The sequence below is a fragment of the Simochromis diagramma genome, unplaced genomic scaffold (genome assembly GCF_900408965.1).
Source record: "Simochromis diagramma unplaced genomic scaffold, fSimDia1.1 OVJJ01000304.1, whole genome shotgun sequence".
Taxonomy (NCBI): domain Eukaryota; kingdom Metazoa; phylum Chordata; class Actinopteri; order Cichliformes; family Cichlidae; genus Simochromis; species Simochromis diagramma.
This window is the reverse complement of record NW_024387030.1, coordinates 16,456,242-16,483,266: the sequence shown is the minus strand read 5'-3', so window position 1 is coordinate 16,483,266 and position 27,025 is coordinate 16,456,242. Positions and strand designations below refer to the sequence as shown.

The following is a 27,025-nucleotide window of genomic DNA, read 5'->3' as shown; positions in this document are numbered from 1 at the left end:
TGCAGAGAGAGAAACATCAAATTAAATGTGGAAAAACTCAAGCTTAGAAGACAGGAAGTACCATACATCGGACATCTACTCACAGCAGAGGGGCTGAGAGCTGACCCAGAGAAGGTACGGGCCATCACAGAGATGCCAGCACCAACTGACATAAAAGGGGTGCAGAGACTAGTTGGAATGGTCAACTATTTATCAAAGTTTTACAAGCATCTGTCAGACGACTGTGAGCCTCTCAGACAACTGACGCACAGAGACAGCCTATGGGAGTGGACAGACGTGCAGGAAGATGCATTTAAAAGACTGAAAGAAAAACTAACACAAGTCCCAGTTTTGAAATATTACAGCCCTGAAGAAGAGCTGACGCTGCAGTGTGATGCCAGCGAGACAGGACTGGGAGCAGCTCTGACTCAACATGGAAAACCAGTGGCATTTGCAAGTCGTGCACTGACGCTCACTGAAAGAGGTTATGCACAAATTGAAAAGGAATGCTTAGCTATTGTGTTTGGGATGGAGAAATTCCACCAATATACATATGGTCGTCTAGTGAGAGTGCAATCAGACCACAAGCCACTCGAGAACATTATTAAAAAGCCACTGTTACATGCACCTAAGAGACTGCAAAGGATGTTATTAAGGCTGCAAAAATATGATATAACCATAACATATGTTCCAGGCCGCGACATGCTACTTGCTGATACGCTGAGTAGGGCCTACCTGCAGGATGGCATCAAAAGCCAGACGGAGTTGGAGACAGAATGTGTCAACATGGTGGACTATGTACCTGTTTCAAGAGAAAGCATGCACAGAATACGAGCAGGGACAAGAACCGACCACACACTACAAATGCTGATAAAAACAATACAAAAGGGGTGGCCAGCCTGTAAGAAAGATGTACCTGTTGAAATAACCCAGTTCCAATCTTTGCAGGATGAACTGAGCACACAGGATGGATTGGTCTTCAAGGGAGAGAGTGGTGATTCCAGAAGCACTGCAGGCAGATATAACCCAGCGAATTCACTCAACACACATTGGCACAGAAGGGTGCCTCAGGAGAGCTAGAGACTGCGTCTACTGGCACGGTATGAACGACCACATCAAAAAGTACATCGCTACATGTGACATATGTCGGTCTGTGGATGCAAAACAACAGAAAGAGACACTAAAACCACATACTCACCAAGATGGCGCCGCGGATGGTCGCCCTGGTGCTTCAGTGCGTTACTTTTGTTTTGTTTTTGTGCATTTCTTCTGTGTCTGGGCACTCCTCTGGATATTCGTTCACCAGAGAAGAGCTCCTTAACTACAGGACTACAACGCCTGTGGATTTATTTCCAATATTTGTCGCATCTGCGGCAGATTTACTGCTGACTCTGACCAGGAAAGCGAGACGCCGAAAGAGAGGGAAGCGAGCCGGCGCACTCGTGCGTTTGAGGAGACGCGGACTGCGAACCGCTCTTCCTGGGATCTTCCTTTCCAATGTACGATCACTCAGGAATAAGACAGACGAACTGGCCCTGATGAGAAGCATGAACAGAGACTTTGCCTCCTCCTGTGTGTTATGTTTTACGGAGACGTGCCTCTGTGAGGACATCCCGGACAGCGCGCTCAAGCTGGAGGGCTTTCATCTGCTGCGCGCTGACCGGCAGGCCTCTCTCTCTGGTAAGACCAAAGGTGGAGGTGTCTGCTTCTACATCAATAGTGGCTGGTGCACAGATGTAACAGTGATTGCTCAGCACTGCTCTTCCTCTCTGGAATACCTTTTCATTCACTGCAAACCGTTTTATTCTCCGCGGGAGTTTGCTTCATTCATCCTGGCCGCTGTTTACATCCCGCCAGATGCGGATGCGCAGGCAGCTCAGTGCGCACTCGCGGAGCAGATACTGCACATGGAGCGGACATTCCCAGACTCTCTCATCATTGCTCTTGGGGACTTTAACAAAGCCAATCTGAGCCATGAGCTTCCCAAATACAAGCAGTATATTAAATGCCCGACCAGAGAGGAGAGGACATTAGACCACTGTTACAGTACGATCAGCGGGGCCTATCGTGCGGTGCCGCGCGCTTCACTCGGACTTTCTGACCACGTCATGATCCACCTAATCCCCGCGTACAGACAGAGGCTGAAGCTCTCCAAACCTGTCGTGAGGACTAAAAAACTGTGGAGCAACGAGGCTGTGGAGGAGCTTCGCACGTGTTTGGAGTCTACAGACTGGGACACAATGAAGGCTGCTTCTAACAGCTTGGACGAGTTTACGGACACTGTCACCTCCTATATCCACTTCTGTGAGGACAGCATTGTGCCATCACGCACCAGGGTGAGTTATAACAATGACAAACCCTGGTTTACTCCTAAACTCAAAAAGCTGTGGCTGGAAAAGAGAAAGGCGTTCAGAAGCGGAGACAGGGACTGCTACAGAGAGGCCAAGTACAGGTTCACTAAAGAAGTGGACATTGCTAAACATCAGCACTCTGAGAAGATGCAGCAGCAGATCTCAGAGAATGACTCGGCCTCTGTGTGGAAAGGTTTTAGGAATATCACCAACTACAAGCCTAAAACCCCCCACTCCACTGACGACTTGCTCTTGGCCAACACCCTCAACGACTTCTACTGCCGTTTTGACGAGCCATCAGGCAGCCTTCACACCTCCAACGGCCCCAACAATAGAGACACTTTGGACACTCATTCCCCCACCTCTCCCCCCTCCACAGAGCCATCACCACCTTCAATCACTTCACCTGCAACACCCCCCTCCTCACCCCACACAAAAGAGGATTTCACACCACCTCCTCCCACCACAACTCTTCATATTCATGAAGCAGATGTGAGGAAGCAGTTTAAGAGTCTGAATGCTCGAAAAGCTCCCGGCCCAGACGGTGTGTCTCCTGCCACCCTCAGACACTGTGCAAACGAGCTGGCCCCAGTGTTTTCTGGCATTTTCAACTCCTCACTGCAGGCATGCCATGTGCCTGCCTGCTTCAAGTCCTCCACCATAATCCCTGTCCCCAAGAAACCTAGGATCACTGGACTAAATGACTACAGACCCGTGGCTCTGACATCTGTGGTCATGAAGTCATTTGAGCGCCTAGTTCTCTCCCATCTCAAGACCCTCACGGCCCCCCTCCTGGACCCCCTGCAGTTTGCATACAGAGCCAACAGGTCTGTAGATGACGCCATCAACATGGCCCTACACTTCATCCTGCAGCATCTGGACTCCCCAGGAACCTACGCCAGGATCCTGTTTGTGGACTTCAGCTCTGCCTTCAACACCATCCTTCCAGACCATCTCCGAGACAAGCTTTCCCAGATGAATGTGCCTGATCCCATCTGCCGGTGGATCACTGACTTCCTGACGGACAGGAAGCAGCATGTGAGGCTGGGAAAGAATGTCTCGGACTCCCGGACCATCAGCACCGGCTCCCCTCAGGGCTGTGTTCTTTCTCCTCTGCTCTTCTCCCTGTACACCAACTGCTGCACCTCCACCCACCAGTCTGTCAAGCTAATCAAGTTTGCAGATGACACCACCGTTATCGGACTCATCTCGGACGGGGATGAGTCTGCCTACAGGAGGGAGGTTGAACGTCTGGTGTCCTGGTGCAGCCACAACAACGTGGTGCTGAATGCCCAGAAGACAGTGGAGATTATTGTGGACTTCAGGAAGCACACAGCTCCACTCCCCCCCATCATCCTGACTGACACCCCCATCACCTCTGTGGACTCGTTCCGCTTCCTGGGTACCACCATCACCCAGGACCTGAAGTGGGAGCCCACCATCACTTCCGTCATTAAGAAAGCCCAGCAGAGGATGTACTTCCTGAGGCAGCTGAAGAAATTCAACCTGCCAACATGGACGATGATGCAATTCTACACTGCAATCATCGAGTCCATCCTCACCTCCTCCATCACTGTGTGGTACGCTGGAGCCACTATCAGGGACAAACAGAGACTGCAGCGTGTTGTGCGCTCTGCTGAGAAGGTGATTGGCTGCAGACTCCCATCTCTGCAGGACCTGTACACCTCCAGGACACTGCGGCGTGCAGCTCGGATCTCAGCTGACCCTTCTCACCCTGGACACAGTCTGTTTGACCTGCTCCCCTCAGGCAGGAGGCTCCGGTCCATCCGCACCAGAACCTCTCGCCATAAGAACAGTTTCTTCCCCTCTGCTGTCGGACACATGAACAATAACCATATGATTGTTCCCACCACTAACACATGACCCTACGCTGTGTTCACTGCATCATTCCATGTTTGGCACTGATCACCACCTGCACTCATGTATATATCATGTATATATCTATCCACTTAGCACTTTTAATTCTTATTCTTATTTTTATATTTTTATGACAGTATGTTTGCACTGAAGCACCGCAGCAATTTCCTAATGTTGTAAACCTGCTCAACATCTGGCAATAAAACCCTTTCTGATTCTGATTCTGATTCTGATTCTGATTCTGAGCCGACCACTAGACCATGGACCAAAGTTGGGACAGATTTATTCAACTTTGAGGGTAGGGACTACCTAATAACTGTTGATTATTACTCCAACTTTTGGGAGATAGATTATGTACCTGATACCAAGTCGAGTACTGTGATTAGGAAACTAAAGACTCATTTCACACGTCAGGGAATCCCAAATATTGTTTTTTCTGACAATGGGCCCCAGTACAGCTCAACAGAGTTTGCCAACTTCAGCCAGAAATGGGAATTTCGACACCTACCTCATCACCTGGCTATCCGCAGAGCAACGGCAAAGCTGAGTCTGCCGTTAAAACTGCCAAACGACTCATGAAAAAGGCGAAATTGGCTGGACAGGATCCATATTTGGCCTTATTGGACCACAGAAACACCCCAACACAAGGTTTAACTACCAGCCCTGCACAGAGACTGTTAAGCAGGAGGACGAGGACACTCCTCCCAATAGGAGACAGATTGTTGCAACCCAAAGTGACTGACAACAAGTTAGCACTGATGAAAAACAGAGAGAGACAAACAAAGTACTACAACAAGACAGCGAAGGACATGGACACATTAAACCCAGGGGACTTGGTGCGAGTCCAACCTTTTGAACCACACAACTTATGGACCAAGGGTAGAGTGTGTAACACTCTGCGAAACAGATCCTATGATGTGGAGTTGGACAACGGCAGAGTCCTCAGAAGGAATCGTCGCCATCTGAGGCGAGCTGTTGAGGTCAAAAAAGACATGTCAGCACATCTCCAGCCTGAGGGGCAGAACATTACTGTGCCGACAAAGAGCAAAGAGAACACACAAAACAGCACTACCAGGTCAGGACGGGTAGTACAACAACCTGGATATCTGAAGGACTATGTATGCAATTAAGGGGTAATCTGTGAGTTATACACTGTGATTTGTTTACTTGTCAGAGGAAAAACAAAAGAAAAAAAACAAACACCTGTGACGACATTTTGAGTTATATGTTGTGATTTGTTTACTGGTTTGAGAACAGAGCAAAACATCTGTGATAATATTTTGAGTTATGGCTTTGTGATTTGTTTACTTGTTTGGAAGGAAAAAATAAATAAATAAAAGGAAAAAAAAATAAGGAAATGAGAAACAAAACGGAAAAAAAGAATAAAAGTAATACTAAAGGAAAATAGAAAGAAAGCTAAAAAAGTAAGTGGAAGAAAGAATTTTTTATTTTTGAAGAAAATTGTGTCCAACAAAGAAATGTCATGTCTAAGTTTTGTTCCAGTTGCAAACTGAGTTCTCAATTTATGAATAGTTCATTGTCTTTGTAAAAGAAAAGGGATGTAGCAATGGGAATTGCATTTACCTGTGTGTTCCACCCGGAGTCTAGAGAGTGTAACACCGGAAGGTGAGAAGTAGAGACTCATGACTGGTTACTAAGAGTTTAATAAAAGTTTACCGCGGAGGAGGGAAAGTTCAACCGAGCATCTTGTGGAGTTTATAGAGAGAACAAGATGAAACAAGATGATGTTAATGCAGCACTACGGACGATACCTACAGCCACGATTACCGACACTAACAAGCTGATCTACAATACGGCAGATCAGTGAGATGCTTGGCTACAAGTTGAACAGCCACAAGGGGCAGTACCCTCCATGGAGAAGGAGGCTAGAGGGCAAGATCAAGGTAGCACGGAGGGAGGTTAGCCAACTATCGGAGTTGCAGAAAGGCGCAACTCCGCCTTTGAGGAAGGTGCCTAAGAAGTACAGGAAGCTGTCCATACATGAGGCCTTGGAAACTGCCAAGCAATGACTCACAGTCTTGGCGGTACACCAGAGAGATAAAAGGCAGGAGAATAAACCAGCTGTTCTCCACAGAACCAGCCAAGGTGTACTCTCAGTGGCAAGGGAACAGTAAGAGAACAGCACCACCAAGGCTGGAGACGGAGTAATACTGGAAGAGAAGGAAAAGAAGGACGCAACCCATAACAGCAATGCTCAGTGGCTAGTGGATCTGAGGGCAGACCACAGCGACCTCCCCGAACAGGGTCCAGTAACCATCACAGTGGCAGATATCCAAGAAGGGGCTCCAGTATGAAGAGATGAACAGAACCAGGCCCTGACATGGTTCACGCTTACTGGCTGAAGAAGCTGACTGCACTCCACGAGCGTCTGGCAGCACAAATGAACCAGCTGCTAGTTGACGAGAGACATCCAGAATGGCTAACCGAAGGCCGGACAGTCCTGTTCCTCAAGGACCCCCAGAAAGGACCGGTCCATCCAACTACCGACCAATAACCTGCCTCAGCACCACGTGGAAGCTCCTGTCAGGCATCATAGCGGCTAAGATGAACAGGCACATGGGTCAATACATGAGAGCAAAACACCAGCTACTGGCAGACCAAGCAGTCAGCCGAGACTGCAGGACCAGACTGACCAACCTGTGCACTGCCTGGATTGATTACAAGAAGGCCTATGACTCAATGCCCCACACCTGGATCCTGGAATGCCTAGAACTATATAAGATCAACAAGACCCTGAGAGCCTTCATCAGGAACTCAATGGGGATGTGGCGGACAACACTGGAGGCCAACCTCATGCCCATAGCACAAGTCACCATCAAGTGCGGGATCTACCAAGGAGATGCTCTGTCCCCACTGCTGTTCTGCATAGGCCTGAACCCCCTCAGTGAGATCATTAACAAGACTGGCTACGGATACCGACTACGGAATAGAGCAGTTGTCAGCCACCTCCTGTACATGGATGACATCAAGCTGTATGCCAAGAGTGAACGAGACATCGATTCACTGATCCACACTACCAGGATATACAGTTATGACATCGGGATGTCATTTGGGCTGGAGAAGTGTAGTCGGATGATAACAAAGAGAGGGAAGGTAGTCAGAACTGAGGGGATTGAACTACCAGAAGGCAACATTGCAGACATAGAGGACAGTTACAAGTACCTGGGGATCCCGCAGGCGAATGGGAACCATGAAGAGGCCGCTAGCTGCAACCACCAAGTACCTGCAGAGGGTCAGGCAAGTCCTGAGGAGTCAGCTGAACGGTAAGAACAAGATCTGGGCTATCAACACCTACGCCCTGCCCGTGATCAGGTACCCAGCTGGTATAATAAGTTTGCCAAAGGAGGAGATAGAAGCCACTGACATAAAGACAAGAAAGCTCCTTACCATGCATGTAGGGTTTCACCCCAAGTCCAGCACCCTGAGGCTGTACGCTAAGCGGAAGGAAGGGGGCCGGGGACTGGTGAGTGTCAGCACCACAGTCCAGGATGAGACAACGAACATCCAAGAATACATTGGGAAGATGGCCCCAACTGACCGAGTGCTCAGTGAATACCTCAGGCAGCAGAAACCCAAGAAAGAGGAGGGAGACGAGGAACCATCATGGAAGGACAGGCCCCTGCACGGTATGTACCACCGGCAGATAGAGGAGGTGGCTGATATCCAGAAATCCTACCAGTGGCTGGACAAAGCTGGACTGAAAGACAGAACAGAGGCACTAATCATGGCAGCACAAGAACAAGCTCTGAGTACAAGATCCATAGAGGCTGGGGTCTATCACACCAGGCAAGACCCCAGGTGCAGGCTGTGTAAAGATGCCCCTGAGACAATTCAGCACATAACAGCAGGGTGCAAGATGCTAGCAGGCAAGGCATACATGGAACGCCATAACCAAGTGGCCGGCATAGAATACAGAAACATCTGTGCCGAATATGGCCTGGAAGTTCCGAGGTCAAAATGGGAGATGCCCCCAAGGGTGGTGGAGAATGACCGAGCTAAGATCCTGTGGGACTTCCAGATACAGACAGACAAAATGGTGGTGGCTAACCAACCGGACATAGTGGTGGTAGACAAACAGAAGAAGACGGCCGTAGTGATCGATGTGACAGCAACATCAGAAAGAAGGAACACGAGAAGCTGGAGAAATACCAAGGGCTTAGAGAAGAGCTCGAGAGGATGTGGAGGGTGAAGGTAACGGTGGTCCCCGTGGTAATCGGAGCACTAGGTGCGGTGACTCCCAAGCTAGGCGAGTGGCTCCAGCAGATCCCGGGAACAACATCGGAGATCTCTGTCCAGAAGAGCGCAGTCCTGGGAACAGCTAAGATACTGCGCAGGACCCTCAAGCTCCCAGGCCTCTGGTAGAGGACCCGAGCTTGAAGGATAAACCGCCCGCAGGGGCGTGCTGGGTGTTTTATATATATATATATATATGCATCATATCAGTCTTTGGGTGAGATAAAACATCTTCCATCTTCATCCTCTACAATGATATTTTATTTAAAAAATGATGAGTAAAAGTCATCAGCAAGCTTTATCACTCATTTTTGTAACTTGGTCCTCAAATCATGCTTTAATCGGAGTGTCTGTCCTTTACACATAAAAAAATAAATTTTAATTCAGGCTATTGAGTCAGTCTAATTTGGCACAATAGGAAACATTTGAAGGCCAGTTTGTGTTTATTCAGTGTGTTAATTTTCATATTTCACAGTCACGTTGAGGTTACACACAGTTGAGATCATCCAACCCGCTGCTCCACCAACACTTCCAAACAATGCAGTGGCAACCCATGACAGACCTGCTGCACCTGCAGTGAAATCACATTAGACACTATTAGCTGTTTGTTATACTTGTGCAACATGAGAAAAGCTTTTATTCTTCATTGTCACACCCTGATTTACATACACTATTTTACTCATGACCCTTTATTTATACAGATGCATGCACAAATAGTGTTTCATATCTTTGATAAACATCAACAGCCAAAGTGGACTAAAACAGTACTCTTAGGTACTATTAGGAAAATATAATAAAATATGTCTATTGTTTGTTTTGTTTGACACGCACTTAGAGGGAGCTAGTGAGAGAGAGAGAGAGAGAGAAAATATATTACAAATTATTCAGTTTACCCCATGACTGCAAGATTGCTACGAGACCTCCTGCTGCAACTCCACCTCCACCAGTGATTGCCAAGTATGACATCAGTTTGGCAGCGATGGAGCCTGCTGCTATTCCAGCTGAAGTGAACCCCAGTGTAGTCAGAATGGCAGGAGTCAGAATCACAGCTCCAGTAGCTCCTAGATAAAAAAGTTTAGATTAAAGATTTTCATATCAAAATTACGCTGTGGTTAATGTGGTTAATGTGATGGCATACCTGCAATCGTAACGATTGCCTTACCTGTCAATGAAATACAAAAAGATATCAAGAAAAATTTGCAATAAGTGAATAATAACAATTCATAAACACTGTATAACGGAATAAAACTATTACTAAAAATATAGACTCACATGTCTCTTCCCAGTCCATGTCTATGCTTTCAAAGATAACTTAGATGACACAGAGAGCTCAACTGCAGATACTAAAATATGTTTCAACCTGATGCAGATTTTTTACTTTTTCCAAGCATGGCCACTCCCATTTCTTAGAAAACAACACACCCTGACAGCAAATATGAACAGAGGAGGAGCAGCATAAGGATGCTGTTTTTTAAAAATAGCATGAACACTATTATCTGTATATATACAGTGGCTTGCAAAAGTATTCAGCTCCCTTGAACTTTTCCACATTTTGTCACATTACATCCACAAACATGAATCAGTTTTACTGGAATTCCAAGTGAAAGACCAACACAAAGTGCTGTACACGTGAGAAGTATGTGTGTGTGTGTGTGTGTATATATATATATATATATATATATATATATATATATATATATACACACATATGTCTTGCATGTCCATGCTTTCAAAGATAACAATCAAGAGCTCAGCTGCACATATATAAAGACATACCTGATGTATGTCTTTTGCTTTTTATCCAAGAACTGCCACTCCCGTTTCTAAAGGAACAATACAAACCAGATAAAGGAGGAGCAGCACAGGGATGTAGTTTTTAAAGAAATAAAATAATTATGGTTATCAAGTATGGTTCATAGCTGTGGAAGCACAAACGTCTTTGCCACATAAAAAAAACAAAAACATATCCCTTTACAATGTTCCACATGAAGTCATTTGCGGTGATGATCGAGCATCTCAGAGATGTTAAAAAAAAGGCTTAGTTTTAGATAGTTTTAAAACATGAGAAGTTGAAATGTGCTCCTATCATTTCTCCTTCATTGGATTTTCAACATTTTGCTTCTCATGCTCAAGTATCCTTGTAGTTCATCACTCCAGATTAGGTGAAAATGATTAGGATTAAATGCAGTATAATAACACTTTCATGAAACTGTGTCCTGTCATGATCTCCAGTGCTGCCATTTCGTAGGATCTCCTGTCCTGTCTCCTCAATCAATGGTTGTTCTTATAACTCATTTCACCTTCTGCTCTAATGTTTGTTGTGATAAGCCTTTTATACTCTCCCATTTTATTTCTGTTTCTGTTTCTCACTATTATTCATAACAGGCTTAAAACCAGAATCAAGGTATGACTCAAGCATGTGAAGAAATTTTACACTAGTTGGTACCATCTGTCTTTCCTGTATTACATCCCACACCCCAAAGACTTGAACAATTAAGATTACATTATAATTGTTTGTTTTTAAGGATTTTTTGAAAATAGATAAAGTTATAGATTTACAGATAGTGACTCTTTTAAGCAGCCTAAAATAAAGTGACAGTTTGTTATTATCAAGCAATCTATCATTTCTTTATTTTGTGCTTCACAGGTGTTTCATACCTGATGTAGCTTAGCATGCAATAACTCGAGCTCCTCAGAGTACAGTATTCTTCCATCCCTGCTTGCAAAACTGTGAAACATTGTACAAAGTTTTGTAGGGAAACTAAACATCCTCAGTAAACATCAACACAAGATGTTTTTTTCTTAGCTGAACTGTGGCACAGCAGTCAACTTCAGGTGAAAGACCCCGGAGTACACGTGAAATCACAATGAACGCACAGTAAAGTGACCTTTAGTGGGATTTTTAATCTTGTTTTTAATTTTAATCATACTGTGTTTAATATAAGTCTGCAGATGAGGACGTTAGAGCACCACAGCTTGCAGCACACAGCACTGTGCTGATTCACAATAATGCAAGGAGAGGTTTCCTCCTAAGCAAACAGAACATACAACAAAAGGAAAAACAGGTCATTCAAACTAACCTGCCCTGACAAATTAAATGTACAGAACTTGTTTTGAAGTAAGAAAGAAAAGGCCCTGATCCTTTATTCATCTGATTCCTGAATGTAAAGGAGGACTGTTCATGAGTGAGGCTTCATCACATTCCATTGCTGTTGTCACTGCAGTCGTGTGATGTCGCAATTATGTCTGAACAACTACCAGAAGTTAAAAAGTGCAAATGTAAATAGAATAAGTAGGATAAATAATAAATAAGCAAGAGCAATAACAAACATAGCTACATGTCAAACATTCATAAAAGCTTTAATATTTAAAAAAAAGTATTAGGAAGCAATTTGTAAGGCAATAGTGAAGTTTCTGCTCAGACCTCCATGAACTGTTCCATGACAGAAAAAAACACTTTGGTCTTGCCTGTCCAAACAACATTGTTCCAGAAGTTTTGTGGTTTGTTTCGACAAAAATAATACCAGCTTCAATAAAAATGCATTTAAAATGTTCATTACTTCATTGTCTTATTTTAAATTATTTAAAACAATGCAAAGGTTAAACCCTAGGTCATCTATTCAATTCAATTCAATTTTATTTATATACTGCCAAATCACAACAACAGTCGCCTCGTGGCGCTTTATATTGTAGAATCGATCCTACAATAATACATAGAGAGAAATACCCAACAATCATATGACCCCCTATGAGCAAGCACTTTGGCGACGGTGGGAAGGAAAAACTCCCTTTTAACAGGAAGAAACCTCCGGCAGAGCCAGGCTCAGGGAGGGGCGGGGCCATCTGCTGTGACCGGTTGGGGTGAGAGAAGGAAAACAGGATAAGACATGGTGTGGAAGAGAGACAGAGATTAATAACAAGTGTGATTCAGCACAGAGGTCTATTAACACATGCTGAGTGAGAAAAGTAACTGAAAAGGAAAAACTCAATGCATCATGGGAATCCCCCAGCAGCCTACACCTATTGCAGCATAACTAAGGGAGTATTCAGGATCACCTGATCCAGCCCTAACTATATGCTTTCGCAAAAAGGAAAGTTTGAAGCCTAATCTTAAAAGTAGAGATAGTGTCTGTCTCCTAAATCCAAACTGGAAGCTGGTTCCACAGTAGAGGGGCCTGAAAACTGAAGGCTCTGCCTCCCATTCTACTTTTAAATACTCTGGGAACAACAAGTAGGCCTGCAGTGTGAGAGCGAAGTGCTCTAATAGGGTGATATGGTACTATAAGGTCATTAAGAGGTGTTTGGATTCAATTCTGGTATTAAGAGGAAGCCAAGGAAGGGAAGCCTTCATTGGCCTGTCAATACTCTTCCTACAATATTTTGTAGGAACTGAAGGCTTTTCATAGAGTTTTTAGGACATCCTGATAATAAAGAATTACAGCAGGAGTAATTGTTACTAAAAATGTTCTTTGTATGGTTGTGTAGATATTTCCTTAAACATTATAAGTGATTTATGAGGACTGATTTAGTTTCAAAAACATCTGTGGAAACATTTTGCACAAGCTTCATGGAATATTACATTCAAATGAATGTACTTTAATCATGAAAAACAAGGACTCTTCAAACTGAAAACAAACTTTTGAGCAGTAGTGTATATTGCATGTTTGTATCTAACTGTAGCTGATCAAGGTTTTGAAACAAAGACAACTTTTTAGCTCTGTATTTTAACAAAAATTGAGCCAAACTATTTCAACTCCGATGAAAATCTCTCCCTAACAAGTCCACTTTATTGCATGCTCATTGTTTTTTCTTATTAGTGGCTCATAGCTGTTTAACAAATCAACTTTTGCATTCTTATTAATACTGATCTGTCACACTTATCTGTGGCTCATGGTTGCTTAAAGCTCATGTCTGTACTTGACCACAGAGGCAGAGCATCATTCAATCCTGCCAGCTGCCTGTCTTGGTAGCATTTCAAGGATGACAGACTCCACTTTCTCTGCAGCAAGACAGCTCATAACGTTTTAACAGTGATGTGAACATTTGGGTGTGCCATCAGCTTTTGATCAGCTTCACTCATGAAAGAATTTTCATATCTAAAAGCCAATTTTTTCTGATAAATAATTTTAAAAATCCTTTACTTTGACCCATTTTAACACTGTATTAGAAAAAAAACAACAAAACTTCCAGATCCCAAAATTAACTCAATCACAAATTTTTCATGTTTGTTATTGTATTTGCAGCTCAGCAGGCCGAAGCAACTTTAAACATTTTCAGAAGCTGTCTAATTTTTCTGTTTGTCTTCAAAGTTTAGGAGCTGTGTCTCAGTTTCACTAAGGTTCCTCTTATGACGCTCTCCCTCCTCGATTTTTCAAAAAGGTTTTCCTCACTATAGCACCATTTGTACAATCCATTGTAAATAGTAGTTTGTCTTCTGGTGTTGTACCTGTGAATCTTAAACATGCAGTGATTCAGCCTCTACTCAAGAAACCTGCTCTTGATCCTCATATTTTTGCATATTACAGGTCTATTTCCAAACTGCCTTTTATCTCAAGCATTTTTGAAAAGGTTGTTTACAAGCAATAAATGTACTTTTTAGAAGAACATGGTATTTTATAAGTTTTCCAATCTGCTTTTAAAGCTTTACATAGTACCAAATCTGCCCTTTTAAGAGTTTTTAACGATGTGTTTTTAGCAGCTGACTCATGTGACCGTGTTATTATCATGCTTTTAGATTTAACTGCTGCCTTTGATACAGTGGATCATAACATTTTAATTTCCCGTTTAGAGCAGTTGGTGGGTGTTAGGAGTACCGTTTTAGGCCCGCTTCTTTTCTCCCTATATCTCCTACCCCTTGGCTCTATTTTCAGGAAACATGGGATTTCTTTCCACTGTTATGCTGATGACATCCAGATTTATTTTCCTCTTAAAAAGATAAATGGCTTCTCAGAAGACCCTCTGCTCAGATGCCTTGATGAAATAAGGGCCTGGATGGCTTTGAACTTTTAATGAGCAGAAAACAGACGTGATGGTTTTTGGTGGCACTTCTGAGACCACTACTATAGATCTTGGTTAGCTGGCACAGTATGTTAAACCAGTCATTACTAATCTGGGAGTTAAAATGGAGGCATCTTAAACTTGAAAGCCAGGTCAGAGATGTTGTAAGATCTAGCTTTTTTCATTTGAGGCAATTAGCCTTGTGGGGTTAGTGATGCATCCATTAGGTGTCTGCAGGTTTTGAAGGTCTTTTAACTGGAACAAAAAAGTCTAAGCACATTACCCCCCTTTTAATTTCAAAACATATTTATTTGCTGAAGCCTTTGGCACTGTTTAAGGGAGTTGACTCAGGTTGTTTTAACATGTTTTATTTTATTTTATTTATTTTTATTTTATTTTACTTTTCTTATGCTATTTGCATATGTACAGTACTTTGTAAACCCTGGTTTTATGTTAAAGTGCTTTATAAATAAAGCTGGTATGGTATGGTACAGAAAATGTCTAAATATTTTCAGCTGAGGTGTAATAAGATGCTTTGTTTTCTTTCTTGTGTTTCAGTGACAGCCTTAGCCATCGCAGCCAGGGCAGGTAACAAACCTATTTGCTTATTTATTTATTTTTATCTCTAAAACTCATAGGTGAAGTCGTACATATCAAGACATGTATTCATTGTGAAGCATCCTGATGATCAGTAACCAGGTGTTTCTTCCTGTTCTCAGGGTAAAGCTTGGCTGAAATCTGAGTGCTGGTAATGCTGTTGTGTTTTTTTTTTTAGAAAACACATGAACACTGTCAAATTGTGCAACTTTGAATAAAGCCCTAATAATGAAAAGCATTTTAAAGTTGTGTTCTGGTTATTTTTATTATTTTGTTTATATTTTATTATTCTATTTATTTATCTGTTATTTGAAAATAATAATACATTGATCATTATTTTTATGTAATTGAGTACCAAGGCTGACATACTTGCTTTTTATAACTGGCAGAAATAAGGCGATCATCAAAGCTTGAAGTGAAAACACAAAGTCATACACACTGAGTGTCGCACATGATACAAATTCTACTTGTAAGCATAAATTATTTAGATTTTTTTTCACTGCATTTTATCTACTGATAAGAAAGTGATATCTTGCCATCTGGTTATAAATATTTCCGACATTAAAACTGTTGTTAATGACGAACTGGCATTTAATCTGACGCAAATCTCTCATGAAGCTACAGCCACAAAGATACTGGTTTCTTTATTTTATACATGTGACCCTTTCGTAAATACTACTAACACCACCGCATTTACCAATATAAGCAAAGATAAGAAACACAAAAAACAGAAATCACTCTCCAGTTTGTGTTGCTCTCTGTCGCCCTCTGTTGTTCAGCTCTGAACATAAAGTTTTGTTTCCGAGGAAATGAAACCTTGCTTGCTATAAAAATCAGGCCATTTCAGAGCAGACACAGGGCAGATAAAGACATGGACCCCGGTGAGTCATGTCTTGTTTTGATCCCTTCTGGGAGCTGCTGGTTTCACCTCAGCAGGAATAGCTGCAGGCTCCTACGCTGCAGGCATGATGTCGTCTGCTGCAGTTGCTAATGGAGGAGGAGTGGCAGCTGGAAGTGTGCTTTACAGTCAGCAGGTAAATTAATAAATAGATGTTTCATTAGGATTTTAACTTGCAACAACATGCAAAAAGAAAAAGTTCATCAAAATATCATAATTTTAGATTAGATAATTGCCTCTGTTGTATGCTTTTGACAGCTTCTTTGTGTCATGGTGCTGCAGGTGGAGCTGGTCTGTCAGCTACTGCTGGTGCTGCTGTGGCTGGTGCTGGAGCAGCAGTGGGATGGTTGGTGAGTTTCATCAGCTGAAAATCATGAAGAACTCATATATTTGCTTTATGCCAAAACTGGAAGTCTTGTTATTCTGTCAAGATTGTTTTTAATCATTGTGTTGTGTTTTCATGATGATAATTTTTATACATTTATATTAAAATTAACTATTATGGTGCAAAGCTTGTGTGTATCATTAGCAGTGTTGGTCAAGTTACTTGAAAAAACTAATCAGTAACTAATTACTGATTACTTCCCCAAAAAAGTAAACAGTAATTAGTTACTGATTACTTATTTTCAAAAGTAATTAATTACTTAGTTACTTAGTTACTTTTTAAAAACACGATTTACAACCTGAAGAGGTGATAAAGCGATAGATCTTTCAGCCCAATTCTACTTTTTCTACATAATCCATCATACAAAATGTAATCAAATGGAAAAGTCTCTTTTTTTAACTTGTTTTATTAGTTTTAATCTTTTAACTTTATGCATCAAGCAAAAATTTAATTATATGCAACATTCTCTGACTTGAATAAATTAGTTTAACATTTAAACCTATTTTCTGCACATTCCAGCACATAAAATAAAATATTTTTTGTGTTTACACTCTTTCAAATAGATGCAAGTAAAACACAGCAGAAAATAAATAAAGTCAAAGACTAGCGGTCCTGTTGCTCTATTTTCACCTGTAAAGCAGGACTGGGGGTAGGCGGAGGTTTACCCTGGTGCAGGTGTGCCGCGGTCAGTTGAAGAATCCTCGAGTTTCTCTGTGAGTTTCCCATTACGTCGTTGCGCACTCGGTGCCTGCTTGGAAGTTTAGGGTTTTTTTTTCGCTGTAAAAATAAGTTTTCTTCCCACGCACAATGGACACTAATGTTTTTGTCACTTTTTATGGAATCAAACTCAAAGTAAGGTCAGTACTTCCACGCTTTAAACGCTGCACGCTCATACTCTCTCCCACAATCGATATGTGATCCATTGTTGATCTGCACACAGCTGTTGTCACTAACGGCGCACTCGCTTACGTCACTGTCCTGAGACATTCTCGCAAAAAATCACGGTTTTAGTAACGCAGTAACGCAGCGTTCCTACGGGAAAGTAACATTAATCTAATTACCGTTTTTGCAATAGTAATCCCTTACTTTACTCGTTACTTGAAAAAAGTAATCAGATTACAGTAACGCTGCCCATCTCTGATCATTAGTACAGCTAACTGTGTTCAATACACTTAATCCTTTGTGAAAGAGTAAAGGGATAAATGTGAGTATTAAGTAGTTTTAGTTTAAAAAGCTCATACAGGCTACTCCACCTTCTAATGTTACAGTCCCTTGGTGCCTTCTTTCCAGGCCTCTTAAATCATCCCAGGTGAACAAGTGCAATGATCAAGAGGGGAGCTGCTGCTAACTGGTGTGACTGATAAGATCTGACCTATAGTGCTTCTCAGGGTTTATCATATGAGGGAAAGCAGGGGATACACTTGGACTTCAATAAAAAAGCTGAACCAGACTTCCTGTATAGAGGTGTCCGTCCTGCAGATCAACAATCCAGCCTGTCTTATCAAAGCAAGAAACCTTCAGAGGTTGCAAAGGTACAGACATTCTGTATTTTTCACGAGTTGTCATTGCCGATTTCCATCCTCTATACTCAGTATACTGTTAATGCCTTTGTATCTTTTAATGCCTGTTTATGTCTTTATACTAGACACTATAAAGTTGGTGTGAAGGTGGAATTCAGTGAAGGAATCTAAGCATCATCAGCTTAACTTCAAATTCACCTCTATTTCACTTGATGTAACGTAACTCTGATCACAGCCACTGTAATAGACGGGCTCATAGATGGACTTTTAAAAAAATCTTAAACTTTAATTTACATTTGACCTTTTGTATTGTCTTTATTGTCTATCTGAGTACCTGAAGTTCTGTTTATTTAAGCCCTTTCTGTACAGTGCTTTGTGACTGCTTGTCTATGAAAAGTGCTTAATAAATAAACCTTACTTACTCTCTTTTGATTAACAGCACATATTTCAATAATAATACTTTGCATCTTCATCCTGAAATATTGTTTCTGTGTGAGGAAATCCAAGTCTGCTATTGCAGCTCTATCACATAGTACAGACTTTTTTTTTTTTACATAAAATATTTTTTATGAACATAATGCCACAAAAAATGCTTTCATCACTTCTGCCATCCCTTCTGATCTGTTGATTCAGTTGTTGAAGTGGTTTGTTTTTCACTCAACAGTGAAAAGAAAACCATCAGCTGATTTTCACAAACAGCTGATTTACTAAGAAGCATTTGATAGAATTCAAAATTTATAAAACAGTGATACTGTAGAAAAAAACACAACAGACCACAGATGAGATAAAGATGTTTGTTGGTTAATTTATTTGCATTTATGAAGCATTATGGAAACATACTTTTCAAGTTCACATATTTCCAGCAGTTATAAAATCCAATCAACAGATTGCTATTTATTGTTAGTTTGGTAAGGCACCAGGCATGCCACTGTGCCGACCTCCAATGCAGCACCAACGTGACACTGCTGGTCATCAAAGAAGATGTGAGGCTTGATCCTCTGCAGTGTAGGACCTTTGTTAGCCCCTCCCACAAACACAGCTTCATCAATCTCCAGACCCCAGGTGCGCAGAGTGTTTAAAGCTCTGTAGCCGTCACAGCCTGCCCCTCGAGATGTCACCAGGTAGGTACGAATGGGACACTTCTTGTACAGGCCTCTATTATGCAACTTTTTCTGCAGTTTTATTAAAACCTCCAAGAATCCTTTGAATGGTCCCTGAATAAAGAAAAGAGAAGAAGAGCAGAGACTCAACACATGACAATCTGGTCAAGGCAGGAAAGTGCATTTGGATAATTTAGCTGATATCAGTTTATTTGAATGTAATTAGCAAAGATTTTCTTTTCTATTATTAAATATATATTGCTTATAACAGTGCAGAAGGCCAACATAACTATAACCACGGAGTTAAATAAGGTGTTTTTTAAACATTAAAGAAGTTAAAATGTGTTTCTATTATACCTCTTTCATTGGAATTTTGACATTTTGCTCCTCATGCTTCAAGTAATTATGTAGTCCACTCTGGAACACGAGCTCTGACTCATTAGAGAAGAGGACAGCGTCGCCATCAAAGGCAACACGCAGCTGATTCTCAGACTCTGTGATGATGTTTGTTGGGGTGAACATGATAGCAGCTGCTACACCTGATGCAGGGACATTCATTCACAGTAACACACAGAGTCATTAAAGTACAACAGCAGAAACTGCACTTTGTCTTAAAATTAGCACCACATTTAACACTTTTACCTTTATTCAAAGCTTCCTGAACCTTCAACCTGTTTGGTTCATCAGACAGGTACAGGTGGGTTTTGTTTCTTTTTAACTCATTCACAAGTTGATCTTCAGTCACTGGTAACAGAGTGATAAGTTCTCCCAGCCCTGCAAACAAGAAGGGATGAAAAGGCTGCTGGACAATCTGTTTTACCAAAACTGTTTAGATTCATCAGAGTAGTGTTAGCAATAGTGTTACTATTACTTACTTATATCTATTATTTTTGTATTTTAGAGTACTTACACTTTCAAGTGTATTCTACTTTATAAGATTCTGTTTTAGTGTTTTTGTTGTCTTATTGTAAGCCTGTCATTAATCTATGTAAAAATTTGAAGGGCATGAAAAGTGCTGTACAAATGAAGCCTGAATGATTTAGAAAGGGTATTGGGGTAAACAAGAGTTGATCAGAATCACTTAGAAGTGGAAAGATTGTCTCAGTCTCAGTCTAATTGTTTCCATTTATCCATTTTCTCAAAATTTAGAAGTTTCCTCATAAGACACATGTATTTGAAATAATAGTAAGTGTGTTTGGAGGTATCATTAACTCACCATGTTCAGAGATCCGATCCTTGAGAAAGTCTGATGATGAGCTGTCATCGATGAGTTTGACTTTAAAGAGCTCCTCACTGTCAGGGTAATGCTTTGTGAGTTCAGCATTGACTGCCTTCAGAGCCTGAGAGCAGGACAAGGAAGAGAAATTAAATTTGAGTGAATGTTAAGTAACTGTGTGAGTGCAGTATTTGTGTGCTGGTTTCTGTGGTGCTTTTTCTTATGTGGTATATTCTTATCTTTCACATAACCACTGCATGCAATTGAGTGTGTGTGTGTGTTTTCCCCTCATAATATATGACCTCAACAAATTTGAAGGCAGGGCCATAGCCCTGCTGTTCTTGCTTGAAGAGGAGTCCTGAAGACATGGCAATGGTGACGGGGATCTCTGGTTCAGACTGAAGGAGAAAAAAATGTTTCCCACAATTCAATAAAGACATTCTTTTGCATAGTTTAAAAATAAATTGTCAACAATTTTCTTATTTGACCTCTGCACTCATACAGTATGTTATCTCACTATTTGCACTTCTTGCTTGCTGATTTAATGCTTTATCTGTACTTTTGTAGGAACTTGTTATGAATCAGTTTTCAACCTTAAATCTTTCTCTGTCTAGAAGATCTTGTCACGGTCTGCAGAGACAGGCCGTGCGGTGGTGTGTGTAATGGACCCAGGTGCGTACACAAGTGAGTAGACGGGAGTGAACTTAACAGAAAGCGAGCCTTTATTATGGCTGAAGACAAAGTGTACAAGCAAAGCAGGGATAGCGTGACTAAACTAGACTATAACTAAACTGGGAAAACGAGTACTGTGACAAACTAAGAAGACTCAGAGACTATGATGATCACTGCAAAGACTGACCAGGGAACCATGGAGGTGAGAACACAGACGACGCTACACAGACTACATGAAACACAGAGACTAAATACACATGAGGGATGATCAGGGGAAGTGGCCACACATGGGAGCACAGCTGACACACATGAACCTAACGACAGAACAGGAGAGGTGAAACTGAATACACTGACATTGAATACAGACTTTCAAAGTAAAACAGGAAACATGGAGATTAGACATGACATGAACTAAACATAACCATGCAGACATGACTCATGACAGGTAGACGCACAAACCAGGGAGACGGAGTACAGGGGACGATGACAGAAGCGACAGACAAGAACTTGACAACACAAGACACACAGACATAAACACATGAAGGGCAAGGGAGGCTTAATACAAGGGTAATATAATTACAAATGAGCTGGAATAACTTAATGAACCTAAACAAACAATAAACATCAAAATAGACTAAACACAAAACACTGGGTCGCACGACCCAGGACCATGACAGATCTTTTTATTCACTGAGCAGCGAGTTGCCACTACTGCCATTCAATTTTGTCTTCTGCTCTTGGGTCTGGTGTGATAACTCTTTATACTCTCCCACCTTCTGTTTCCCACAATTTTTCCTAGCAATCAATCTGAGTTAGTTAGTGAAAATCATCCTACAGAATTGTTTTTTAGTGACAAGGAAGGATATGATTTCTGTTCAACACATAAATATATTGTGGTGATGAGTAAGTAAACATCACACTGCATACTTTCATGCTCGTGCTTCCAGCATCTTGTTGTTAACACTCGTTTGCCGTTCACAAACACACATTACCAACAACAACAACACTGCAGGACCTAGTTCAGCTTTTAAGTCGGCGAGGTGTGATTGTGATGGCGCTCAGATGTATGCCGCCCCTGTAGTGGCACCACAGACCACCACAGACCACAGAGTATAAGCATGTTTAAAAGATGCTGCAAAAAGCTGCATCCGGTCGGACGGGAAAACACACAAACTCGGATGAGTGTGTGGCGGAGGTGTGGTTCCTGGCTCAGCTGCAGGGGAGGTGTGCTGCAGTGTATAAAAGGCCCCAAAGTTCATAGGTGAATTCTATTTGAGCTCTGATACCAGTGTTTGCAAGTTTGTATAAGTTTCTATACTGTTCATTTAGCATTCAACCTTCTGTTAGTTACAGTTACTAACAAGAAAATGTGGTGCGGTCGCTTTAATATTTTCCTTTTTTTTTCTTTTTTTTTTCTTTTTTCTCTTTTTTCTTTTTCTCTTCGTAGCTTAAAGAGTCGGCTCTTTTCCACTTAATTTATTTTCTAATTTTAAAGCAACTTTGAAAGAATGGCTGAAATCTCATTTCAGTTCACTCTTTTTAATAATTTACTGTCTTGGGTTTTTAAGGGAAATTCTTACATGAATTACATTATGACTATTGATCGTGATAACAAATTACACCTCATGTCACAGTTGCAATTGATCTGATTTTATTGATTTAGCAGTGAACCACCTACAAAACTTACCCAAAAAACGATCACTGCCAACAGTTCTCTTTAAAGGGACAGAGAGTAAGCAAAGGCAGTAGTGCCTTGGGAATCTGTGCAGCTTTGGAGGCAAACTGCACAGCATAGCAGATCTACTTTCAAATGATACGTTCATATTCATGTTTCCACTCATTATATGCATATCACAGAAGTGGCAGCTACTACAAGATTCCTCTGTACCCTAAACATAAAAAGGTCCAGGGGAATCTTGTGTTCAGAATGACTAAATAGAACGAGGTAGGATGAGGTAGCTGGTACGTACATGCAGTGTCTTCATTATTGCAGAAAAACAACTTCGCTGTTTCTTTTCATTGCTTCAGTGGTCTGCTGTGTTTGCATTTGTTGTCTCCTGACTCGTCTCCCTGTCTTTCCCTGACTCATTCTCCCTGTTAGGAGTCCTACCACCCTCTGGGAGAAGACTTCAGCTTCGGTAGCAGTGCACTGATTGGCTTGCTGGTGATCGCGGTGGCCATAGCAACTGTGATTGTGACCAGCCTGGTGCTTTTGAGGAAAAGGCAATATGGCACAATCAGTCACGGCATTGTGGAGGTAAGCCACCTGTTTTTTGGAGGGCGCATAACCACACAGCAGAGCTCTCTAATGAACTGTGGCTCTTCTTATTCCAAATATCAGCTAGCTATTAAATTATCAGGATGTATATGAATAGAGCTGGATATGGAAATGCAAATTAGATTATTGTCCCCCTGCAGCATTTATGTATGCCACAGCATGAAGAGTTGTCATATGTAGGCCTTTGTAGTGGTCTTATTTTTTTAAAAAGTGCATCTGTCTATCTATCTCTCTATCTTGCAGGTTGACCCCATGCTGACACCAGAGGAACGACACCTGAACAAGATGCAGAACCACGGCTATGAAAACCCCACCTACAAATACCTAGAGCAGATGCAAATCTAACCAGAGCCTACATGGGGTGCTGTAGAGTCTGATAAGAGGATGGCAACCAAGGGGAGCATACTACTGACCAACATGATGCTATTGTTAAAATCATTTGCATACATCCAAACTCCATTTACTGGTTTGTTCAAAACAATCCTTAAGTAATGCTACTACTTCTACTACTGCTACTATTGTACTAAAGTGCTCTTTTTGATCATGTTTCTTTTTAAAAGGTGATGTATTTGCCAGTTTGCATAATGGAAAATGTGATTCTGCAGATTTATCTGTAATTATCATACAGCTATCTCAGATCAAGATGTATAACTTTTTTTTTCCGGACATTTTTTTTTTTTTTTTTTTTTTTTTTTTTGGAAAGGCGAATCATATTAAATTTTATTATTTTTGAGCAGCCATCAATAAACCCGCTTACTAGACACTATGCTTTTGTTTCCCCATCATGCAAAGTGTCATTCATGCAGTTTCTGATGGTATTCTCAAAACTAATTGACGTTTTGTTCTTTTTCCTCTCGATAGATTGCTTGTATATGAAGGTTCTTTGTACCAATTAAAACGTTTAGTGAAACAACAACTGAGAAAAAAGTAAAATCATGAATTATTTACTTTCTGTTCTTTGTTATGATAACAAAATGCTGTATACATATACAACTGAAATATATATAAGAATAGATGTTTTTATTCCACCTTTTTCCCCCCAGGGGAGACGTTATGAGTTGGTTTAGGGTTCTTAGCTTTGTGGTCGTGAATGTTTGCAGGCACACAATAAGAAAGCTTCGGGGAAGGTGTGCACAGGCCCCCAGCTCAAATACATCTCACAAACCCTGCTCCAAACCCCTTACTAAGTGAATGTGATGATGTATTCCCTTCTGCCCACACAAATATTTTATCAATAGGGAAGTTCAGTAAATAAAAAGACTTACTGACATGTGTTACATAGTTGAATGTATTATGGAAGCCATTTCCATGCTATGTATTTCACAGACGCCCTTAAGGTTTTAATTTCAGTGTAGTGTCACATAGACTGAGGTGTGCAAAGACATACCACAAACAGACAATGCTTTGTTTTTAAAGGGGGTTCTTAAGTGTTGCACACCTCATCTGAAGTAAAAACACAGTCTAAGTGAGGCTACTCTGAATACAAATTTAGGAATGATGTGCATTCATATTCTAGCTAGCTTTGCTGGTCATAAAGTAAAGAATAGTATGGAAACTTATAGCAGTGCTAGTCCAGAGGCACAAATAAAACAATATGCGTAGTATGGAACCAGAAATCTAGGAAATGACTCAGTCTATCCCTTTTTGTGAAAAAAAAAAAAGTATGAATTTTGACTGGTACTAATTTTTTTAAATTTTTTTTATTGGGATGTGTAACAAATTTTGCAGTGTTGATTTTAGGATTTTGGCATTGGGACATGCTTGGGCCGGCCATACATCAAAGGCCACGTCCCGCCACAGAGTATAAGCATGTTTAAAAGATGCTGCAATAAGCTGCATCCGGTCGGACGGGAAAACACACAAACTCGGAAACAATAAGTTCCATTCGAGCAGCCTTTCAACGCCTCTCTCTGTCTCTCGCAAGAAAAATTGACCCACACAACAAAGTAAAGCTATTTTTCGGCTACGAGCCGACAGGGACCCCGCCGTATTAGTCAGAGGTCCCTTTACTACAGTTCGGAGTCGTGGACCTTCAGTAATAGTAATAAATCACACAGCAATAGTACATTCACGTTGTTGTAAAAAGCATGATAATATATTAAGTAATCCAAAGTATTCAGAATATGTTACTGTCATTGAGTAACGTAACGGAATACGTTACAGAATACATTTTGGGGCATGTATTCTGTATTTTGTAATGGAATACATTTTAAAAGTAACCTTCCCAACACTGTTAATAGTGCACAGCTTTCTGGCATAGTGAAAAGAAAATCACAAAGGATGGCACACCATTATCCACCAGCAGAGCATATCTTTCACTAAGTTGTTAAAACTACTACTTAATTGCCACACACCAGCATATATTAATACATTAAAAACTGACTTACTGTAGTTCTGCCCTCACTCATCGTGCTTCTTAAAGTAGGAACACAGATAGAAATAAACTTGAATTTCCTCTGTTTGCTGACTGCAGAACTGCTGTTCTTCCTTTTTATTTTGACTAGAAAAGCTACGTCATAATGCAGAACCTGTGGAGCCTGTGGAACCTGTTGCCATGCCATTTGTTTTGATTGTTTGATGGTGGTGTGACAAGTACATTGTGTCTGAATAACAACAAGAGTCATTTCTTATGAACTGAAAGTAAAACAAAAATTAATCAGATCAATTAGGACAATTCTTGACATTTTTCATTTTCACAAAAAAGGTGTTAAACATTTAAAGAGTTGCAAAAGCAGAAATGATAACTGTCTTCTTAACCATCAATACACAGTTATAAGGACAGGATATGATTTTGTGTACAAGTTCTTAAAGATGGATGACTGATAGTCAGGTTTAAGGGTGCAGTCAGGACTGAGCATAACTGGCATCTCTTTAGTTTTTCTCTGTTTTGGTTTACATTTAAAAAGAAGACTGGCCATTTTAATGTCACCTAACAGATTATCATCATGATATTCCATAATTACTGGGAGACCAAGGTAATGAAAAAAAATATGCTGCCAATGCTTCCCCTCAGCATCCAAGTAGATACACCAATTGTATCAAACATCACCTCATTCTCGAGTTATCACATCAACACCCGGGGGATGACAATACCCTTCAGCCTTTTGTGGCTGATAGGATAAAAGGTATGGGGGTGGGGGGTTCTCGTTTTTTTTACTCTACCCTGTTTCTTATGACTGTAACTGGGATTAGTTCCTGATCTATGTTTTGCAAGCAGTTTAGAGGAGTCAGGAATAAACTAGTGTAACAGGTCTCTAAAAGATTCTTCCTGATACAGACCTGTTACACTACTGTTATACCTGTTGTATCAGCCTTTTTCTTTGTTTAAGCAAAAATAATCTTAACCATCTCCAGTCAGTCTAGAAAAACTGCTGCAAGGCTCTTAACAAAGACATGAAATAGAAATCAGAATCAGAAAGGGGTTTTATTGCCAAATGTTGAGCAGGTTTACAACATTAGGAAATTGCTGCGGTGCTTCAGTGCAAACATACTGTTATAAATTGCGGTTAAATAGACATGAAAAAATAAAAGTAAGAATAAGAATTAAAAGTGCTACGTAGAAAGATATATGCATGAGATATACATGAGATATATACATGAGAATAAGAATTAAAAGTGCTACGTAGAAAGATATATGTATGAGATATACATGAGATATATACATGAGAATAAGAATTAAAAGTGCTACGTAGAAAGATATATGTATGAGATATACATGAGATATATACATGAGAATAAGAATTAAAAGTGCTACGTAGAAAGATATATGTATGAGATATACATGAGATATATACATGAGAATAAGAATTAAAAGTGCTACGTAGAAAGATATATGCATGAGATATACATGAGATATATACATGAGAATAAGAATTAAAAGTGCTACGTAGAAAGATATAT

General features: G+C 40.9%; 2 protein-coding genes and 1 long non-coding RNA gene across 4 annotated transcripts; 1 reads left to right on the top strand and 2 right to left on the bottom strand.

Annotated features, from left to right (window-relative positions):
• Nucleotides 1-8,717: 8,717 nt before the first annotated feature.
• On the bottom strand, nucleotides 8,718-9,845 carry LOC120739520 (interferon alpha-inducible protein 27-like protein 2A). Its single transcript, XM_040041294.1, has 4 exons — nucleotides 9,735-9,845; nucleotides 9,601-9,624; nucleotides 9,356-9,523; nucleotides 8,718-9,033 (listed from the first exon to the last, which is right to left on the bottom strand). Exons 1-4 carry the CDS (start codon nucleotides 9,751-9,753, stop codon nucleotides 8,918-8,920), a joined length of 327 nt encoding a protein of 108 aa, XP_039897228.1. The 5' UTR covers nucleotides 9,754-9,845; the 3' UTR covers nucleotides 8,718-8,917.
• An 8,798-nt stretch (nucleotides 9,846-18,643) lies between these two features.
• LOC120740141 (cytosolic 5'-nucleotidase 1A-like) lies at nucleotides 18,644-25,640 on the bottom strand. Of its 2 annotated transcripts, none has more exons than XM_040042280.1 (6): nucleotides 25,509-25,640; nucleotides 20,478-20,573; nucleotides 20,176-20,299; nucleotides 19,602-19,733; nucleotides 19,317-19,498; nucleotides 18,644-19,073 (listed from the first exon to the last, which is right to left on the bottom strand). In XM_040042280.1, the coding sequence occupies exons 2-6, from the start codon at nucleotides 20,541-20,543 to the stop codon at nucleotides 18,750-18,752; spliced, it is 828 nt and encodes a 275-aa protein (XP_039898214.1). In that variant the 5' UTR covers nucleotides 20,544-20,573; nucleotides 25,509-25,640; the 3' UTR covers nucleotides 18,644-18,749. The 2 variants fall into 2 exon arrangements, with proteins under 2 accessions (XP_039898214.1, XP_039898213.1); XM_040042279.1 differs by having other exon boundaries at nucleotides 25,513-25,640.
• Nucleotides 22,936-24,786, top strand: LOC120740142. The gene is made up of 2 exons (XR_005697324.1): nucleotides 22,936-23,104; nucleotides 23,369-24,786. It is a non-coding gene; the product is annotated as an uncharacterized LOC120740142 (long non-coding RNA).
• Nucleotides 25,641-27,025: the final 1,385 nt, after the last annotated feature.